The 17,894-nt window shown below is 35.8% G+C and overlaps 1 protein-coding gene and 1 long non-coding RNA gene across 2 annotated transcripts; both read right to left on the reverse strand.

The window, feature by feature from the left end:
- Positions 1 to 1,217: 1,217 nt before the first annotated feature.
- Positions 1,218 to 2,451, reverse strand: LOC134822071 (uncharacterized). Its single transcript, XR_010161123.1, has 3 exons — positions 2,370 to 2,451; positions 1,956 to 2,150; positions 1,218 to 1,516 (listed from the first exon to the last, which is right to left on the reverse strand). It is a non-coding gene; the product is annotated as an uncharacterized LOC134822071 (long non-coding RNA).
- A 2,514-nt stretch (positions 2,452 to 4,965) lies between these two features.
- Positions 4,966 to 14,196, reverse strand: LOC134821647 (proprotein convertase subtilisin/kexin type 5-like). Its single transcript, XM_063832350.1, has 8 exons — positions 13,727 to 14,196; positions 10,716 to 11,165; positions 9,685 to 9,780; positions 9,380 to 9,523; positions 8,653 to 8,796; positions 7,176 to 7,319; positions 5,714 to 5,857; positions 4,966 to 5,123 (listed from the first exon to the last, which is right to left on the reverse strand). Exons 1-8 carry the CDS (start codon positions 13,791 to 13,793, stop codon positions 4,966 to 4,968), a joined length of 1,347 nt encoding a protein of 448 aa, XP_063688420.1. The 5' UTR covers positions 13,794 to 14,196.
- Between the last annotated feature and the right edge of the window lie 3,698 nt (positions 14,197 to 17,894).

Consider the following 17,894-nt stretch of genomic DNA (forward strand, 5'->3'; position numbering starts at 1 on the left):
TTAAAAATGAGAATCGTTTTCAATTTCAATATGAAAATCGTTTTTTATTTAAATTTTAAAATCATTTTACAAATCAAATTCAAAATCGTTTTTATTTTGCAATTAATTGTATGATCAATTTTTTCATTCAAAATTTTCAGTGAAAATTTTGATGAGCCATCTCGGCCGCCATAGTAATCCTCCGCTTCTTGTACTTACTGCTCACAGCTCATAAAATGGTCAACAAAGGATTCACATCTTTTCAGTTGAAAGGTTCGTTCCTACTGAGTAAGGGTCTGAAACAAATTGTTATAATATGATATAATAGCAATACATCAAACCTTTGTTAAATCTTTGAATAGATTTTGAATTTAATTTAATGTTAAATACATATTTATAAATAATACGTATTTAACTTTTTTATGAATGTTTAAAAACACAAATGTTTCTCACAGTGATGGAGTTATGTGTCTTTTTCAGGGAATTCATCGATCAGCCATGAAGCTGATCGTTGCTGTAATCTGTATTCTGAAATGGTGATTTTATTGCCGAGTGACACATTATTTCTGGTATTGTACATGTAATTTCTGGTTATCAGCACAGTTCATGTTCAAAATGCGAAAGTAAATTTGTTCACAGTTAAATTGAAAATAATTTAGATAATAGCAATGTGTTTTAAACAGCAATTGAATTTTAGGAATTCAGCACAATAGAAGTGTTGCAGTATATGACGGAAAAAAAACAAACACTTAAAGTGGACATTTTCTTACTAACCTTGAATTCTCATAGATTAATTGGAGGTGATATTCTCTCTCTTTCTTCCTGTTCATCTCTATTCTGTCGACATTCGTAAAGACTTTATACATCATCGTCATTGTTCCTGGGGTTGTTAATTAATAACTTGAGATAGGAGTAGATTATCATTAGACCTTATGAAGATCTTCTGGTTTTTGTCATTTGAAATGGAAATCAACGGATTTTCGGTTAGTTTCTAATATTTGCTAGGCTATATTATCAAGGGTTTATGTTGTAACATTGAGCTAGATTCTATGTACATCTCACGATCGCATTAAGTGTTTTATTTTAATTTAATATATTTATGAAACAAAGTGTTTTACTATGTTATAATGAAAATGCATTCTTACTTAATTGATTTTACATTTTATTTTGCTTTGTCAAATGCTGTTGTGTTGAGATCTCAGAGCAGGTTACCTCGATACCTTTTCTGGGGACTTATGGGTATTGGGTTTCTGCTGTCATACTTTTCCACCCGGAAAACTCAAACATACATTTTCTTATTTAGATATCTAAGTTAGATTGCAGTATCATCTGAGCTATTTGTCATAGCCCATCAACTGTAAGATTAAATAAATCAGTTTTTTATAGTAATATAACCATTAACCAACTCTCCCCCTTACGACATTATTTTACCCCCTTTCGTCGGTTATGCTGATACTGCCCTGGTTGTACGAAGAGTTTAGTTATCCTTTTGTAGTGATGATATGGTCATTTAGCATATCCGCTTTTACAATTATACCTTAGATGGCAAGTACGTACGGTACAGGGCTTTAAGTACGTACGGTACAGCTACTTTTAAAGGTACGTACGGTACAGGCACTGTAAGGTACAATTTTTTTTCAAATTTTTAGAATTAACTTCTATTCAGTGAATTACTTGCAATTTTTTATTAGTATTATCATCATAATTTTTGAGACAGAACTAGAAGTCGAAAATAAACACACAAATTAACCGGTACTACACTACTACTACTTGTAATTATCGTTAAACTCAAAGCTTCATCCTTTTGTTGCAGTATACGAACACCAGCTTTTCAGCTAGCTCAGGTCGAAACCTTAATCTACGCTTGTCCATTGCTATCAACTGGATTTGTACCTTTCAGCCTACTTTATTAAGTACGTACCGTACAGCTAATTTAAAGGTACGTACCGTACGTACTTGCCATCTTAGAATTATACCTGTATTTATACACTCGGGTTCATTAAAATCGAAAATAAATTCCGTTCCTGAGGTGCAGGTCACCTCGCTGCTCCCTTTATTGAGAGCTCTGGATTCAACACAATTCACTTCCACCACGGTTCCTGGGACTACTGGGAACTGTGTTGTTGTTCTGATCGCAGTTCTCCACTCAGCCTTCAGTCCCTTACAGCTCACTGTCGATATGTCATATTAAATCACGTTAAACTGATTAATAAGGGTTATTTTGACGGTTTCTTATGTTCTCTTCCGCAGTTCCGCGACTTAGTTTTCCTGTCCCAACCCGAACCCTTTCAAGCAACCTCAAATATAACTATACTACAATTTACCATTCTGTATCGCAGTTAAATAAAATTTAAAACATAACAATAGTATAAGATTTAAAGTTATCTTACCACAGGCAGTTTTGTTAGTGTTTGGTTTCCCTCCAGCGGCACATGTCTCACAGCTTGTCATAGCATCAGTCCGATATGTTCCTTCCCCACACGGCTCTGGAATTATAACGTTATATATCATTACAATTGGTAAATCGATGTGGAAGATAAGGAAATCGTTATTATATAACTATTTAAGTAAATTAAAATCGTTATTATATAAGTACACTTTAGACTTGTTTCAATTAAATTAGATTTAAAACAATAGGTGAATAATTAAATATCCACAGAACCACGGTTTTTTGATAGAATTATTACCACCCAGACTCTTACAGTTCTTGTCTTTCCGTACCACAAATTTGCCTTCTTGATTCTAAGCCCTAATAATAATTAATAATTTTAATATAATAAAATCTTGTTAACAATTCTTACCACATTTTGTTCTCCCTGAGTTTCGTTCCTGGCCAAGTTCACAAGCTGTACACAAGGCTGCTCCTTCTGAACTGATCGTGTTATCAGGACATTCTTCACATGTGTTCATCTCAATGTTCTTGTAGCTTCCAGCTGGACATGGCTCTGAAGAATTAGGAAGTCTTTAGCAGTAATTCGTTTGAACTACCTTATTATTATTAAGAAGTTATTGTGAGTACCAATATCCTCGGTTTTCATTCTATAACTCAGTTAATTAAATTTAAAACACAACAATAATATTAAATATAAGCTTTAAAGCTTACCACAGGCTGTTTTGTCAGAGTTTGGTGTCAATCCAGCTTCACATGTCTCACAGCTTGTCATAGCATCATTCCGATATTTTCCTTCCCCACACGGCTCTGGCATTAATAACGTTAAAACTGGCAAATCGTAGTGGAAGATAAAAAAATCGTTATTATATAAGTATTTAAGTACAGTTTAGATGTGTTACAATAACATTAGATTTAAAACAATGTGTGAATAATTAAATATCCAAACAACCACGGTTTTTGATAGAATTATTACCACCCAAACTTTTACGGTTCTTGTCTTTTCATACCACAAATTTGCCTTCTTGATTCTAAGCCCTATCTGGCGCCTTATCCTTATCCCGTCTTAACCCTTAGCCTATCCTTGCCCATCTGTATAATATAGTATAATCATCTCAGCTCGGTTCTTGTTAACAATTCTTACCACATTTTGTTCTCCCTGAGTTTCGTTCCTTGCCAAGTTCACAAGCTGTACACAAGGCTGCTCCTTCTGAACTGATCGTGTTATCAGGACATTCTTTACATGTGTTCATCGCAATGTTCTTGTAGCTTCCAGCTGGACATGGCTCTGAAGAATTAGGAAATCTTTAAGCAGCAATTCGTTTGAACTACCTTATTAAGAAGTTATTGTGAGTACCAATATCCTCGGTTTTCATTCTATAGCACAGTTAATTCAAATTTAAAACATAACAATAATATTAAATATAATAAGCTTTAAAGTTATCTTACCACAGGCTGTTTTGTCAGAGTTTGGTGTCAATCCAGCGTCACATGTCTCACAGCTTGTCATAGCATCATTCCGATATGATTTTTCTCCACACGGCTCTACAATTATAACGTTACAAATGGCAAATCGTTGTGGAAGATAAGAAAATCGTTATTATATAAGTACACTTCAGATGTGTTGCAATGTACAATTACATAAGATTTAAAACAATAGGTGGAAAATTAAATATCCACACAACCACGGTTTTTTGATAGACTTATTACCACCCAGACTCTTACGGTTCTTGTCTTTTTGTACCACAATAATTTGCCTTCTTGATTCTAAGCCCTATCTGGCGCATTATCCTTATCCCGTCTTAACCCTTAGCCTATCTTTACCAATCTATATAATATAGATATAATCATATTAGCTCGGTTCTTGTTAACAATTCTTACCACATTTTGTTCTCCCTGAGTTTCGTTCCTTGCCAAGTTCACAAGCTGTACACAAGGCTGCTCCTTCTGAACTGATCGTGTTATCAGGACATTCTTTACATGTGTTCATCGCAATGTTCTTGTAGCTTCCAGCTGGACATGGCTCTGAAGAATTAGGAAATCTTTAAGCAGCAATTCGTTTGAACTACCTTATTAAGAAGTTATTGTGAGTACCAATATCCTCGGTTTTCATTCTATAGCACAGTTAATTCAAATTTAAAACATAACAATAATATTAAATATAATAAGCTTTAAAGTTATCTTACCACAGGCTGTTTTGTCAGAGTTTGGTGTCAATCCAGCGTCACATGTTTCACAGCTTGTCATAGCATCATTCCGATATGATTTTTCTCCACACGGCTCTACAATTATAACGTTACAAATGGCAAATCGTTGTGGAAGATAAGAAAAACGTTATTACATAAATACACTTCAGATGTGTTACAATTACATAAGATTTAAAACAATAGGCGAAAAATTAAATATCCACACAACTACGGTTTTTTGATAGACTTATTACCACCCAGACTCTTACGGTTCTTGTCTTTTTGTACCACAATAATTTGCCTTCTTGATTCTAAGCCCTATCTGGCGCATTATCCTTATCCCGTCTTAACCCTTAGCCTATCTTTACCAATCTATATAATATAGATATAATCATATTAGCTCGGTTCTTGTTAACAATTCTTACCACATTTTGTTCTCCCTGAGTTTCGTTCCTTGCCAAGTTCACAAGCTGTACACAAGGCTGCTCCTTCTGAACTGATCGTGTTATCAGGACATTCTTCACATGTGTTCATCTCAATGTTCTTGTAGCTTCCAGCTGGACATGGCTCTGAAGAATTAGGAAATCTTTAAGCAGCAATTCGTTTGAACTACCTTATTAAGAAGTTATTGTGAGTACCAATAGCCTCGGTTTTCATTCTATACCACAGTTAATTCAAATTTAAAACATAACAATACTAATACTATTAAATTTTATAAGCTTTAAAGTTATCTTACCACAGGCTGTTTTGTCAGAGTTTGGTGTCAATCCAGCGTCACATGTCTCACAGCTTGTCATAGCATCATTCCGATATGATTTTTCTCCACACGGCTCTACAATTATAACGTTACAAATGGCAAATCGTTGTGGAAGATAAGAAAAACGTTATTACATAAATACACTTCAGATGTGTTACAATTACATAAGATTTAAAACAATAGGCGAAAAATTAAATATCCACACAACTACGGTTTTTTGATAGAATTATTACCACCCAGACTCTTACGGTTCTTGTCTTTTCGTACCAATAATTTGCCTTCTTGATTCTAAGCCCTATCTGGCGCCTTATCCTTATCCCGTCTTAACCCTTAGCCTATCTTTGCCCATCTATATAATATAGATATAATCATCTCAGCTCAGTTCTTGTTAATAATTCTTACCACATTCTGTTCTCCCTGAGTTTCGTTCCTGGCCAAGTTCACAAGCTGTACACAAGGCTGCTCCTTCTGAACTGATCGTGTTATCAGGACATTCTTCACATGTGTTCATCTCAATGTTCTTGTAGCTTCCAGCTGGACATGGCTCTGAAGAATTAGGAAATCTTTAAGCAGCAATTCGTTTGAACTACCTTATTAAGAAGTTATTGTGAGTACCAACAGCCTCGGTTTTCATTCTATACCACAGTTCATTCAAATTTAAAACATAACAATACTAATACTATTAAATTTTATAAGCTTTAAAGTTATCTTACCACAGGCTGTTTTGTCAGAGTTTGGTGTCAATCCAGCGTCACATGTTTCACAGCTTGTCATAGCATCATTCCGATATGATTTTTCTCCACACGGCTCTACAATTATAACGTTACAAATGGCAAATCGTTGTGGAAGATAAGAAAATCGTTATTATATAAGTACACTTCAGATGTGTTACAATTACATAACATTTAAAACAATAGGCGAAAAATTAAATATCCACACAACTACGGTTTTTTGATAGACTTATTACCACCCAGACTCTTACGGTTCTTGTCTTTTTGTACCACAATAATTTGCCTTCTTGATTCTAAGCCCTATCTGGCGCCTTATCCTTATCCCGTCTTAACCCTTAGCCTATCTTTACCAATCTATATAATATAGATATAATCATCTCAGCTCGGTTCTTGTTAACAATTCTTACCACATTTTGTTCTCCCTGAGTTTCGTTCCTTGCCAAGTTCACAAGCTGTACACAAGGCTGCTCCTTCTGAACTGATCGTGTTATCAGGACATTCTTTACATGTGTTCATCGCAATGTTCTTGTAGCTTCCAGCTGGACATGGCTCTGAAGAATTAGGAAATCTTTAAGCAGCAATTCGTTTGAACTACCTTATTAAGAAGTTATTGTGAGTACCAATATCCTCGGTTTTCATTCTATAGCACAGTTAATTCAAATTTAAAACATAACAATAATATTAAATATAATAAGCTTTAAAGTTATCTTACCACAGGCTGTTTTGTCAGAGTTTGGTGTCAATCCAGCGTCACATGTCTCACAGCTTGTCATAGCATCATTCCGATATGATTTTTCTCCACACGGCTCTACAATTATAACGTTACAAATGGCAAATCGTTGTGGAAGATAAGAAAATCGTTATTATATAAGTACACTTCAGATGTGTTACAATTACATAAGATTTAAAACAATAGGCGAAAATTAAATATCCACACAACTACGGTTTTTGATAGAATTATTACCACCCAGACTCTTACGGTTCTTGTCTTTTCGTACCAATAATTTGCCTTCTTGATTCTAAGCCCTATCTGGCGCCTTATCCTTATCCCGACTTAACCCTTAGCCTATCTTTGCCCATCTATATAATATAGATATAATCATCTCAGCTCAGTTCTTGTTAACAATTCTTACCACATTCTGTTCTCCCTGAGTTTCGTTCCTGGCCAAGTTCACAAGCTGTACACAAGGCTGCTCCTTCTGAACTGATCGTGTTATCAGGACATTCTTCACATGTGTTCATCTCAATGTTCTGGTAGCTTCCAGCTGGACATGGCTCTGAAGAATTAGGAAATCTTTAAGCAGCAATTCGTTTGAACTACCTTATTAAGAAGTTATTGTGAGTACCAATAGCCTCGGTTTTCATTCTATACCACAGTTAATTCAAATTTAAAACATAACAATACTAATACTATTAAATTTTATAAGCTTTAAAGTTATCTTACCACAGGCTGTTTTGTCAGAGTTTGGTGTCAATCCAGCGTCACATGTTTCACAGCTTGTCATAGCATCATTCCGATATGATTTTTCTCCACACGGCTCTACAATTATAACGTTACAAATGGCAAATCGTTGTGGAAGATAAGAAAATCGTTATTATATAAGTACACTTCAGATGTGTTACAATTACATAAGATTTAAAACAATAGGCAAAAATTAAATATCCACACAACTACGGTTTTTTGATAGACTTATTACCACCCAGACTCTTACGGTTCTTGTCTTTTTGTACCACAATAATTTGCCTTCTTGATTCTAAGCCCTATCTGGCGCCTTATCCTTATGCCGTCTTAACCCTTAGCCTATCTTTACCAATCTATATAATATAGATAATCTATTAGATATAATCATCTCAGCTCGGTTCTTGTTAACAATTCTTACCACATTTTGTTCTCCCTGAGTTTCGTTCCTTGCCAAGTTCACAAGCTGTACACAAGGCTGCTCCTTCTGAACTGATCGTGTTATCAGGACATTCTTTACATGTGTTCATCGCAATGTTCTTGTAGCTTCCAGCTGGACATGGCTCTGAAGAATTAGGAAATCTTTAAGCAGCAATTCGTTTGAACTACCTTATTAAGAAGTTATTGTGAGTACCAATATCCTCGGTTTTCATTCTATAGCACAGTTAATTCAAATTTAAAACATAACAATAATATTAAATATAATAAGCTTTAAAGTTATCTTACCACAGGCTGTTTTGTCAGAGTTTGGTGTCAATCCAGCGTCACATGTCTCACAGCTTGTCATAGCATCATTCCGATATGATTTTTCTCCACACGGCTCTACAATTATAACGTTACAAATGGCAAATCGTTGTGGAAGATAAGAAAATCGTTATTATATAAGTACACTTCAGATGTGTTACAATTACATAAGATTTAAAACAATAGGCGAAAAATTAAATATCCACACAACTACGGTTTTTGATAGAATTATTACCACCCAGACTCTTACGGTTCTTGTCTTTTCGTACCAATAATTTGCCTTCTTGATTCTAAGCCCTTATATCTGGCGCCTTATCCTTATCCCGTCTTAACCCTTAGCCTATCTTTGCCCATCTATATAATATAGATATAATCATCTCAGCTCAGTTCTTGTTAACAATTCTTACCACATTCTGTTCTCCCTGAGTTTCGTTCCTGGCCAAGTTCACAAGCTGTACACAAGGCTGCTCCTTCTGAACTGATCGTGTTATCAGGACATTCTTCACATGTGTTCATCTCAATGTTCTTGTAGCTTCCAGCTGGACATGGCTCTGAAGAATTAGGAAATCTTTAAGCAGCAATTCGTTTGAACTACCTTATTAAGAAGTTATTGTGAGTACCAATATCCTCGGTTTTGATTCTATAGCACAGTTAATTCAAATTTAAAACATAAAAATAATATTAAATATAAGCTTTAAAGTTATCTTACCACAGGCTGTTTTGTCAGAGTTTGGTGTCAATCCAGCGTCACATGTCTCACAGCTTGTCATAGCATCATTCCGATATGTTTTTTCTCCACACGGCTCTACAATTATAACGTTACAAATGGCAAATCGTTGTGGAAGATAAAAAAATCGTTATTATATAAATACACTTCAGATGTGTTACAATTACATAAGATTTAAAACAATAGGTGAAAAATTAAATATCCACACAACCACGGTTTTTTGATAGACTTATTACCACCCAGACTCTTACGGTTCTTGTCTTTTCATACCACAAATTTGCCTTCTTGATTCTAAGCCCTTATATCTGGCGCCTTATCCTTATCCCGTCTTAACCCTTAGCCTATCTTTGCCCATCTGTATAATATAGTATAATCATCTCAGCTCGGTTCTTGTTAACAATTCTTACCACATTTTGTTCTCCCTGAGTTTCGTTCCTTGCCAAGTTCACAAGTTGTACACAAGGCTGCTCCTTCTGAACTGATCGTGTTATCAGGACATTCTTCACATGTGTTCATCTCAATGTTCTTGTAGCTTCCAGCTGGACATGGCTCTGAAGAATTAGGAAATCTTTAAGCAGCAATTCGTTTGAACTACCTTATTAAGAAGTTATTGTGAGTACCAATATCCTAGGTTTTCATTCTATAGCACAGTTAATTCAAATTTAAAACATGACAATAATATTAGATATAATAAGCTTTAAAGTTATCTTACCACAGGCTGTTTTGTCAGAGTTTGGTGTCAATCCAGCGTCACATGTCTCACAGCTTGTCATAGCATCATTCCGATATTTTCCTTCTCCACACGGCTCTGGAATTAATAACTTTAAAACTGGCAAATCGTAGTGGAAGATAAGAAAATCGTTATTATATAACTATTTAAGTACAGTTCAGATGTGTTACAATAGCATTAGATTTATAACAATATGTGAAAAATTAAATATCCACATATTCCACGGTTTTTCGATGAAATTATTGCCACCCAGACTCTTACGATTCTTGTAATTTCGTACCACAAATTTTCCTTCTTGGTTCTAAGCCCAATACTAATTCAAATTGTTATCAGTCATTAGGATTAACGCTAAAAATTCGCCTCATCAACAAACTATGAAGCACAATGCCCATTACACAATGCACAAATTGTGTAAACTCTGCAAAATAAATATTGAACCAAAAAAGTTTTGAGTTTGTTTGGTAAAATACCTTACTGCTTATGTTCAAGATATTTTGTAAAAACATCAGTTTTCAATTGATAATTGTTTCAACCTTTAGTAGCTGAAAATGGTTTGTCTCCATGATGTCTACTACAAAATATGCAATATTTCTAAATTATAGTTAGCTATTTTGCAATCTGAAAGAATGTGATTTTATCTCATTCGGAGAACAGTAATTGATAAAATTATGACCACTTTATTAAGTTATAAATAACAATATATACTAACTATCCTATATCCCATATCCTATGATATATGCGTTTATAAATCAAGAGGCTTGCATATGAACATACTGACATGGGTGCAGAGTTGAGCCTGTACGGAACCTAGTAGTTTCAGTTCCTTGTTTAACTTGCCGCACAGCAAGGACATCCACCACCCTAGCCTGGCGAGGCACACAAATAACTAAATAACATACTTGAAATTTAGACAGAAAACACGTAATCACGAGCTTACGAGAGAATCAGCAAGTTGGCTTATTTGTAAATTAAAGTTATTGTTTGTTAAACCAAAGCTTGTTGTTATTAGTCACCTGGTTGTGTTCCGTAGTAATTAGATGCTCTGTCGGAGGAGGAAGCGAACTTTATCTTTGTCACGTCCCTGTTCCAGATCGTGCTCCACCCACCGTAACTATTGTTTTCACACGTTGCTTGAGAGATCAGTATGTTGAGCACCTCTACCTCGTTACAGTGTATCACTACTCTAACACCTGCAGTTTTGGTTAGAGTGATACGCCACACCTTGTCAGTAGGAGAGGGGAGATTAACAGGGAGGTTAGTGGAGGATGTGGTGCAGTAGGGGAGCGCGTATTGTGGAGTAGAGCTGAATTTGAGGTATACTCCTCCTGCATACTCTCCCTCAGCAGAGTAGAGGAACACATGCACCATATCGCCACTCCCCAGCACACTATTAGTTTTAATTTCTAAAGGTGTCGACTCAAGATCCCACTCTATTTCCACGTTACGTTCGACTGGTAACCAACCTGTTAATTGTATGTTTAATTCATGACTACTGAGCAACGATTAATGAATATCATGAATTTAAAGAAGAGGTGTTCTAGCAAAATTGTAAAGGAATTGTATGAATGTCGCCCATAGTTTATTCTCAGAATTTAAGGGCCCGACCATACTATGACTGTTGTCATGGTGCGGTCAGATTTAATGACCATATGTACGTAGTGTGTTTATAGGGCGTGCCAAGGATACGTGTCAACTCCTCAGGCACTCGGCTTTTCAAAAGCCGTACCTAGCTGATAATCCGTGCCTGACGTGACTGCAGGCACAGTCTATTCAGTACTCGTGCCAACTGTCATGGATAACGTGACGTCACGATTACCTAATAAGGTCAATATTTTTCGTGATATGGACATTTGCAGTGCAGAGTGCAAAGATAAACGATAGTACTATAGTACAGACAGATCCGTCTAAAAAAATCGATCTACTGACAGAAGAAGCTTCCAGAGGATTTATGACGTTTTTAGGTTCAATTTTAAGTTTCATTCGGGTGGCCAACTTTTCCAAAATTGTCCACGTGTCTTAAGGCCACTTTTGGCCACTTTTTGCCACTTTTTGCCACTTTTTACCTCCTTTCTTGTTTGTCAAATATTTTCAGCTGTGAACATCGTAGAAGGATACGAACATGTTTGACGATAGCCTGTAGATTGATAGTTTGATCTCAGTATTTACAACAATTCATCTAGTTTGATTGATTCAAAGGGAAACAAATTCCTCTTATAATAGAGGGTAATTATCATATCGACGAGAAAAACGTTTGTAAGGCAAATGTTCATGTCAGACAATTAGATAATTGGATAGTTACTAATCAGCAAGTAACAAAAAATCATAAAAATGTTTATTGGCTCAAAATTATCGGGATTTCTTGAAACACTGGGAAAGGTAGGTAGCTTTTGAAAAAACTTTCGAAAATTTAAAATTTGTTTCCGCCAAAAGTTTTTTCGAATTAAAGTTCTAATGAAAGCATCAAACCATGGTTTGGTGGCCGAACTGCATCCAACCGAATTGGTCCCCACTGGGAACCAGATTGGTCCCCACTGGGAATCGAACCCCAGTCGTCCGTGTGGGAAGTAAATGTATTAAAACCACTAAACCACCCGGCCGACGTGACAGCACTCACATTTTACTATTTTCATCCCAATTATCATAGTATGTTTAGAGATCGAGCCTAAAATCATGACAAATGGCACAGTGTGTTATGAGGCCGTGCCTTTACTCGTGACAACAGTCATAGTATGGCTCTTACTTCCTTTTCCCATAGGTAGTATACAAATTTGCGAAATTTGTGACTAAAATTATGGTATTATCAAAATGTTTGTAACCAAATTTATTGACCTTTAGGTATACTTTTATGCGATACATCGCATAAATATCATTATGGTAAACTTTTAATCAGTATATTATGTAATCATTTGATTTAACCTGTTATCCGGTTTGCAGGAACCATGTAATTCAAATTTTCCCCGATTACTTCATTTCCCGATTACTTCGCTGCCTGTTAGGTGCCTTGCCGTCACTCGATAGGCAGCAGTATTTATGCGACCAGCTCTGTAAAACATTTTCTTACAACGACATATTATGCTATCTTTTATAATCCAATATTTTAGAACTTTACACCTTGTTGTATTTGCGAAAGATCAAAGTATACAGACTGTTACAATGCTGAAAAACAGCAAACGTTTTTCCCTAGGGCGTTAATTGTACTGACGGAGGTCACTAGTATCAAGATCTTAGTTTTAAGTTATATTAAAACAAAACACTTATTTAACAATAGATGTATCTCCAATCAGATAATGTAACTACACAAGCCACAGCAATTAAGTCTATGATATGTAGGCTGAGACATCTAGAAAATGCCGTTTTGAGTATGAGTTGTTAACTCAGAGTCATACCCTTGTTTGTTTCAGCTGTTAGATTCAGCATGAAGCAAACAGAGGAGTGAATTACTGAGAATTAAACAATTTGAACTTATTGTAGTGACACCAGATGGATTTTCAATGTTATCATTTAGGTCTTAATTCTTTTCTGTTTGATCCCTGTCACCCTGTGGTCAATTCAAAGATAATACTTTCAACACTTGCACTTCTACTGGATAAACTTCACCTCATTGGACACACTTCCTACAGCTCTTATCCCGACGTACAATAAGTATCAGCCCGAAAGCAGCTCAAAAATATTTCTACTGAGTTTGATTAATGTAGTAAACCTAAATTCGTTACAATTTGCAGGCCGTGAATGAATGGGGAAAACGATCAGCGACCGATTACATTCCCGGTATCATTTTGCATAAATTTGAGAACGGTAACTTAAATTGATCTACTTCCTTTGTGTCTGGAAAAAGGAGATACGGTCGATGGTCCAATCTACCCAATTTTTGGTTTTTGTGAAAAGTATTTAATACTATAATTATCTCATTTCACCGGGTATAAGTGGTACTATTTCTATTTTCTATAACGATAAATTATTGATCTATTTTTGATCAATGATAAGTAAAATAGCAGCTCATGCATGCACATGTCACGTAGCTTACCACAGAGAGATAGCGAGATGATTTGTAGGAATATTAACTTCGTTTGAAGATTCCGCATGTCTGCCATTCTACATTGTTAGAAAAATCGATGTTTAGCTTTAAACGAAATGTCAACAACTGAAGATTGAGGAAAGTACATAATACAAGTTTACTAATTAACTCACCAGAGTGCTATCACGTGAATTAAATGAATTTGTGGATTTGCAGCCGAACGAAACGGTTTTATAAACCCTAATCCTATCCAGTAACCATGACCCCGAAGCTGATCACTATGACCGTAATTCATGTTTTACAAGCCTGTCGTGTGACCAAAACAGTTTTTGCCGATAACTTCTTGGGCAAGCGTTTCAACCTTATACATTTATAGCAACCCTATATATTTATAGCAGGTAATTCGGAATCAGCGTCCAAAATACATCGAACGAAGCTTATACTATTGACATTTTACATACTTTCATGGCCGGGCTCTTTCCTAAACGTTTCAAATATCATCGGCGAGTGATAACTAGCAGAAAGCCCATGCTCTACACCATTCTGCCCTCCGCTAAAGACTAAATAAGCGGGTCTACAATCACCATCTTGCGATTAATTTTGTGATTAAATAATTTTAATCTTATTCCTTTCTAGAGGCAAACATCATATTATATGATACTAGAAAACCCGTGGTCACAGGGAAGAAGCTAATAGTATTTTTTGTTATTAAGTTTAAATCGCGTCAAAAAATATCCTACACAACCGAAGATACAGCCAATTAAAATGTTGCTCGCACTAAACACAACGTTATATCAACAAAACCGATCAAAATGCCGTTTTAAAAATCTTTGCACGTGCACGTGCGTGTAACAATCCTCGTTACCATGATAACTTCTCAACTACCTATTTCTCGTCTGATTTGCACGTGGGCGGTCGTACAAACGACAAACAAAGATAATTCTTTGAATTATAAGTAAGATATAGAGGCAACAAAAAGGTGCATTCAAAAGAAAAAAATGGTTCGGCTCTATCACAAATTTCATCTTGCATCTTAGGGGGGCGCAAAAATCATTGATGTTAAGTACGCCGAAAAACCAGTCGAAAATACGCCGTTTGTCTAAATTGTAAGACATACGTGAAATACGGCACATTTTGCAACTTTAGAAAAAAATTAAAAGTTTGATGCTAATATAAATTTTGTCCGAATATGCTCGTATGCCGTACGTTTATAAAATATGCTACGTACTTAACATCCTTGGCCAAATTTTCGTTTGAATGTGGAATAATTTTGAAAAACTTAACTGAAGTACTAGCAAAACTGCGCGTTTTGCTCTAGAAACACACTTTTTAGAAATTTTTACCGGCGTATCCTCTAAGTTTAAAATCACCTAATTTGTTCAATTTTAGGGAGGGGCGCCAAAAGGTAAGGGGGCATCAACAGGGGGCGCTTTTTCGGCGCCAACAGGCAACGTTACACCACTGATTATATTCAAGTGCGACCTATTCCTGTAATTTAGTATGTATATTGTGTCATGTTAGCTAAGGACAAATAAGACCGTCATAAATTGGCAATGTGGCTATGGACGGGATGGTATTCAATGTGATCATTTGCATTTTGCGGCGAGGTAGTGCAGTGGGGGAAAAAAGAAAACACATTATATTACAAATGTTTTGAATTGGCTTGCTTAAAAGTTGAAGACTGACAGCTCATAAAAACCATACTCAATGCCAAATTCCAATGAGTGGTAAAGCTTCTAGAATTTTCTATCGCAAAACAGAGCGACCAGTGGGCCTAATGGCATCATCCTGCTCGCTGCGCCTTTGGTGTCCGTTACCAAAATCAGTTGTTATCGATTTTACCCGAGAGAAAACGTCCGCGGTAAATTTAGATTTCCAGAGAGCGGGAGTTAAAACCAAACGTCAGGCACAACTCTAACTCTCTTAGAGAACTCTGGCCAGGTTTGTCAGTTTGTGTCCGGACATTAGGAGAGGGACAAATCTTAATATGCTAAACTAATGGTAAGCACCCATTTAAATATGATAAACTATGCTCATCCACATTGGACTCCTTGTCTAACGGACGGTTAACTTTAAGAGCTGCTTTACTAAGAAACTTGGTACCTTGAATTATTGAAGTGGTGGAATTGCCGGCCCAGTCTACAAGACGCAGCTTACTTTACTAAGAAACTTGGTACCTTGAATTATTGAAGTGGTGAATGCCGGCAGTCCTATTGAAGTGGTGGAATTGCCGGCCCAGTCTACAAGACGCAGCTTACTTTACTAAGAAACTTGGTACCTTGAATTATTGAAGTGGTGGAATTGCCGGCCCAGTCTACAAGACGCAGCTTACTGTACTAAATCCTTGATATGGAAGATAATTGTGTCCTTTAAGAGTTCGGGTGATCCTGTAGAATTACAGGTCACTCTATAATATGTAGAGACCACAGTCCAAACGGTATATATCTAACTATGGTCCAGTTATGTAATGAGGGTTACTTTGATTGTTGATTGGGACTGGCCAAAAAGTGCTAACCAATGTTAACGGAATAGAAATTAAATGCACAATAATTATGTGAGTTGTGAAATTTCTGAAATCCTACACACCTAATATTATTTATTCATTATCTTTTCTTAATCTTATTAATATTATTGTAAGAAAAGATAATGAAAAAATGATAATATACCTACAATTCTACGTGCTTATTGTCACAAAATCTTAATTTCTTTTTTAAAGTAAAAGAAAATAATCTGAACATTAAGATTCTATAAACGAGCCAGTTAGTAAAGACAGGAAAGGTGTGCAACGGGAGAGCCAATCTCGCAAGATTCGTCGAATTATTATATGTTATACTTATAGGTACTCATTTTGTGTCATTTCCTTGTAGCCCAATGCGATTGTTTAACTTTAACTGTAAGTTTATGAAGAATTATGTAATTACAGATAGTGTCATTTCCTTGTAGCCCAATGCTAATGTTTAACTTTAAGATTTATGAAGACTTATGTAATTACAGATAGTGTAATTTCCTTGTAGCCCAATGCTAATGTTTAATTTTAAGATTTATGAAGACTTATGTAATTACAGAGAGTAGCAGATAGTTTTTGCGTGTGGTTCGGAAACACAATCATTAGACCAAAAATAAGTTTTTAGCAATTTTAAACGGGAAAAACGTCAGCGGTAAATCTAGATTTGCAGAAATCAGGAGTTAAAGCCAAAGGTGAGGCACATGACAACTCTAAAATAACTCCGGTCAGTTCTGGGTCCTGGCATAACATAAGTTGAGAGACGTCATGTGTAATGAGAAAATCTGTATATGATAAAATGAATGTAATGGTAAGTGCCAATTAAATCAGGATAAACTCTGTTTATTAACATGAGACTCCATGTTGACAGTTTAGTCTTAGAGCTTATGTATTAAGCAACGTAATACCGTGAATTATTGAAATGGTGGAATTGTTTGTTGCAGCAGCTGCTCGGCGCAGATTACTGAACTAAACCCTTGACTGGAGGATAATGATGTTCTTTAAAACTAAAAGCTGTGCGGAGAATTCTAATGTGGTCTGACATAAACATGTAACTCGAATTTTGAAAAATTCTGCATCAGATGAGCCCTTTTTTGTAGCCGAGAAAGGCCCGGAAGTGTGATTTCCCAACATGTAACTTTCCAAGAGGTAGTAAAAACCACGTAAAAACATGTAAGATACATGTTTTTGTCAGAAAGTTATGACAATGAATTGGATTAGAATCACCTATGTATGAAACATACATGTTTTTGTCCGATTTTTTGCACGTGTATTTTAGTGCAACTGCAGCTGCACGTGCTGAAATTTCACTTCCATCTCGCCGTTACTGGTTTCGTTGTAGCTTGAGCAGCTGCCTGTTGAATGCTCAAGTTAATCACGCTTGCACCTTTTTAATCATAGGTAACAGGCCACTTAAATATTTTCAAGGTTTACACGAAGGAGTTCAACAGGGTCAACAAAGTTGATAATTGCACTCGAATTTCTGAAATTCAAAATAGTAATAATTGTGAGTTTGATGCGATAACGACGAAATTTGTACACATTTCCTTTGAAACATTAGTGCATTATATTAGCATATTCTAAGAAATGATATCGATTTTAACGGTCCAAGTTAATTCCCATCTGTTTTGTTAGCTGATGGACATTCAATAAAGTTGTGCGATAGCAGATAGG

This window comes from Bolinopsis microptera, chromosome 10, assembly GCF_026151205.1.
Source record: "Bolinopsis microptera isolate Bmic1 chromosome 10, MBARI_Bmic_1.0, whole genome shotgun sequence".
Taxonomy (NCBI): domain Eukaryota; kingdom Metazoa; phylum Ctenophora; class Tentaculata; order Lobata; family Bolinopsidae; genus Bolinopsis; species Bolinopsis microptera.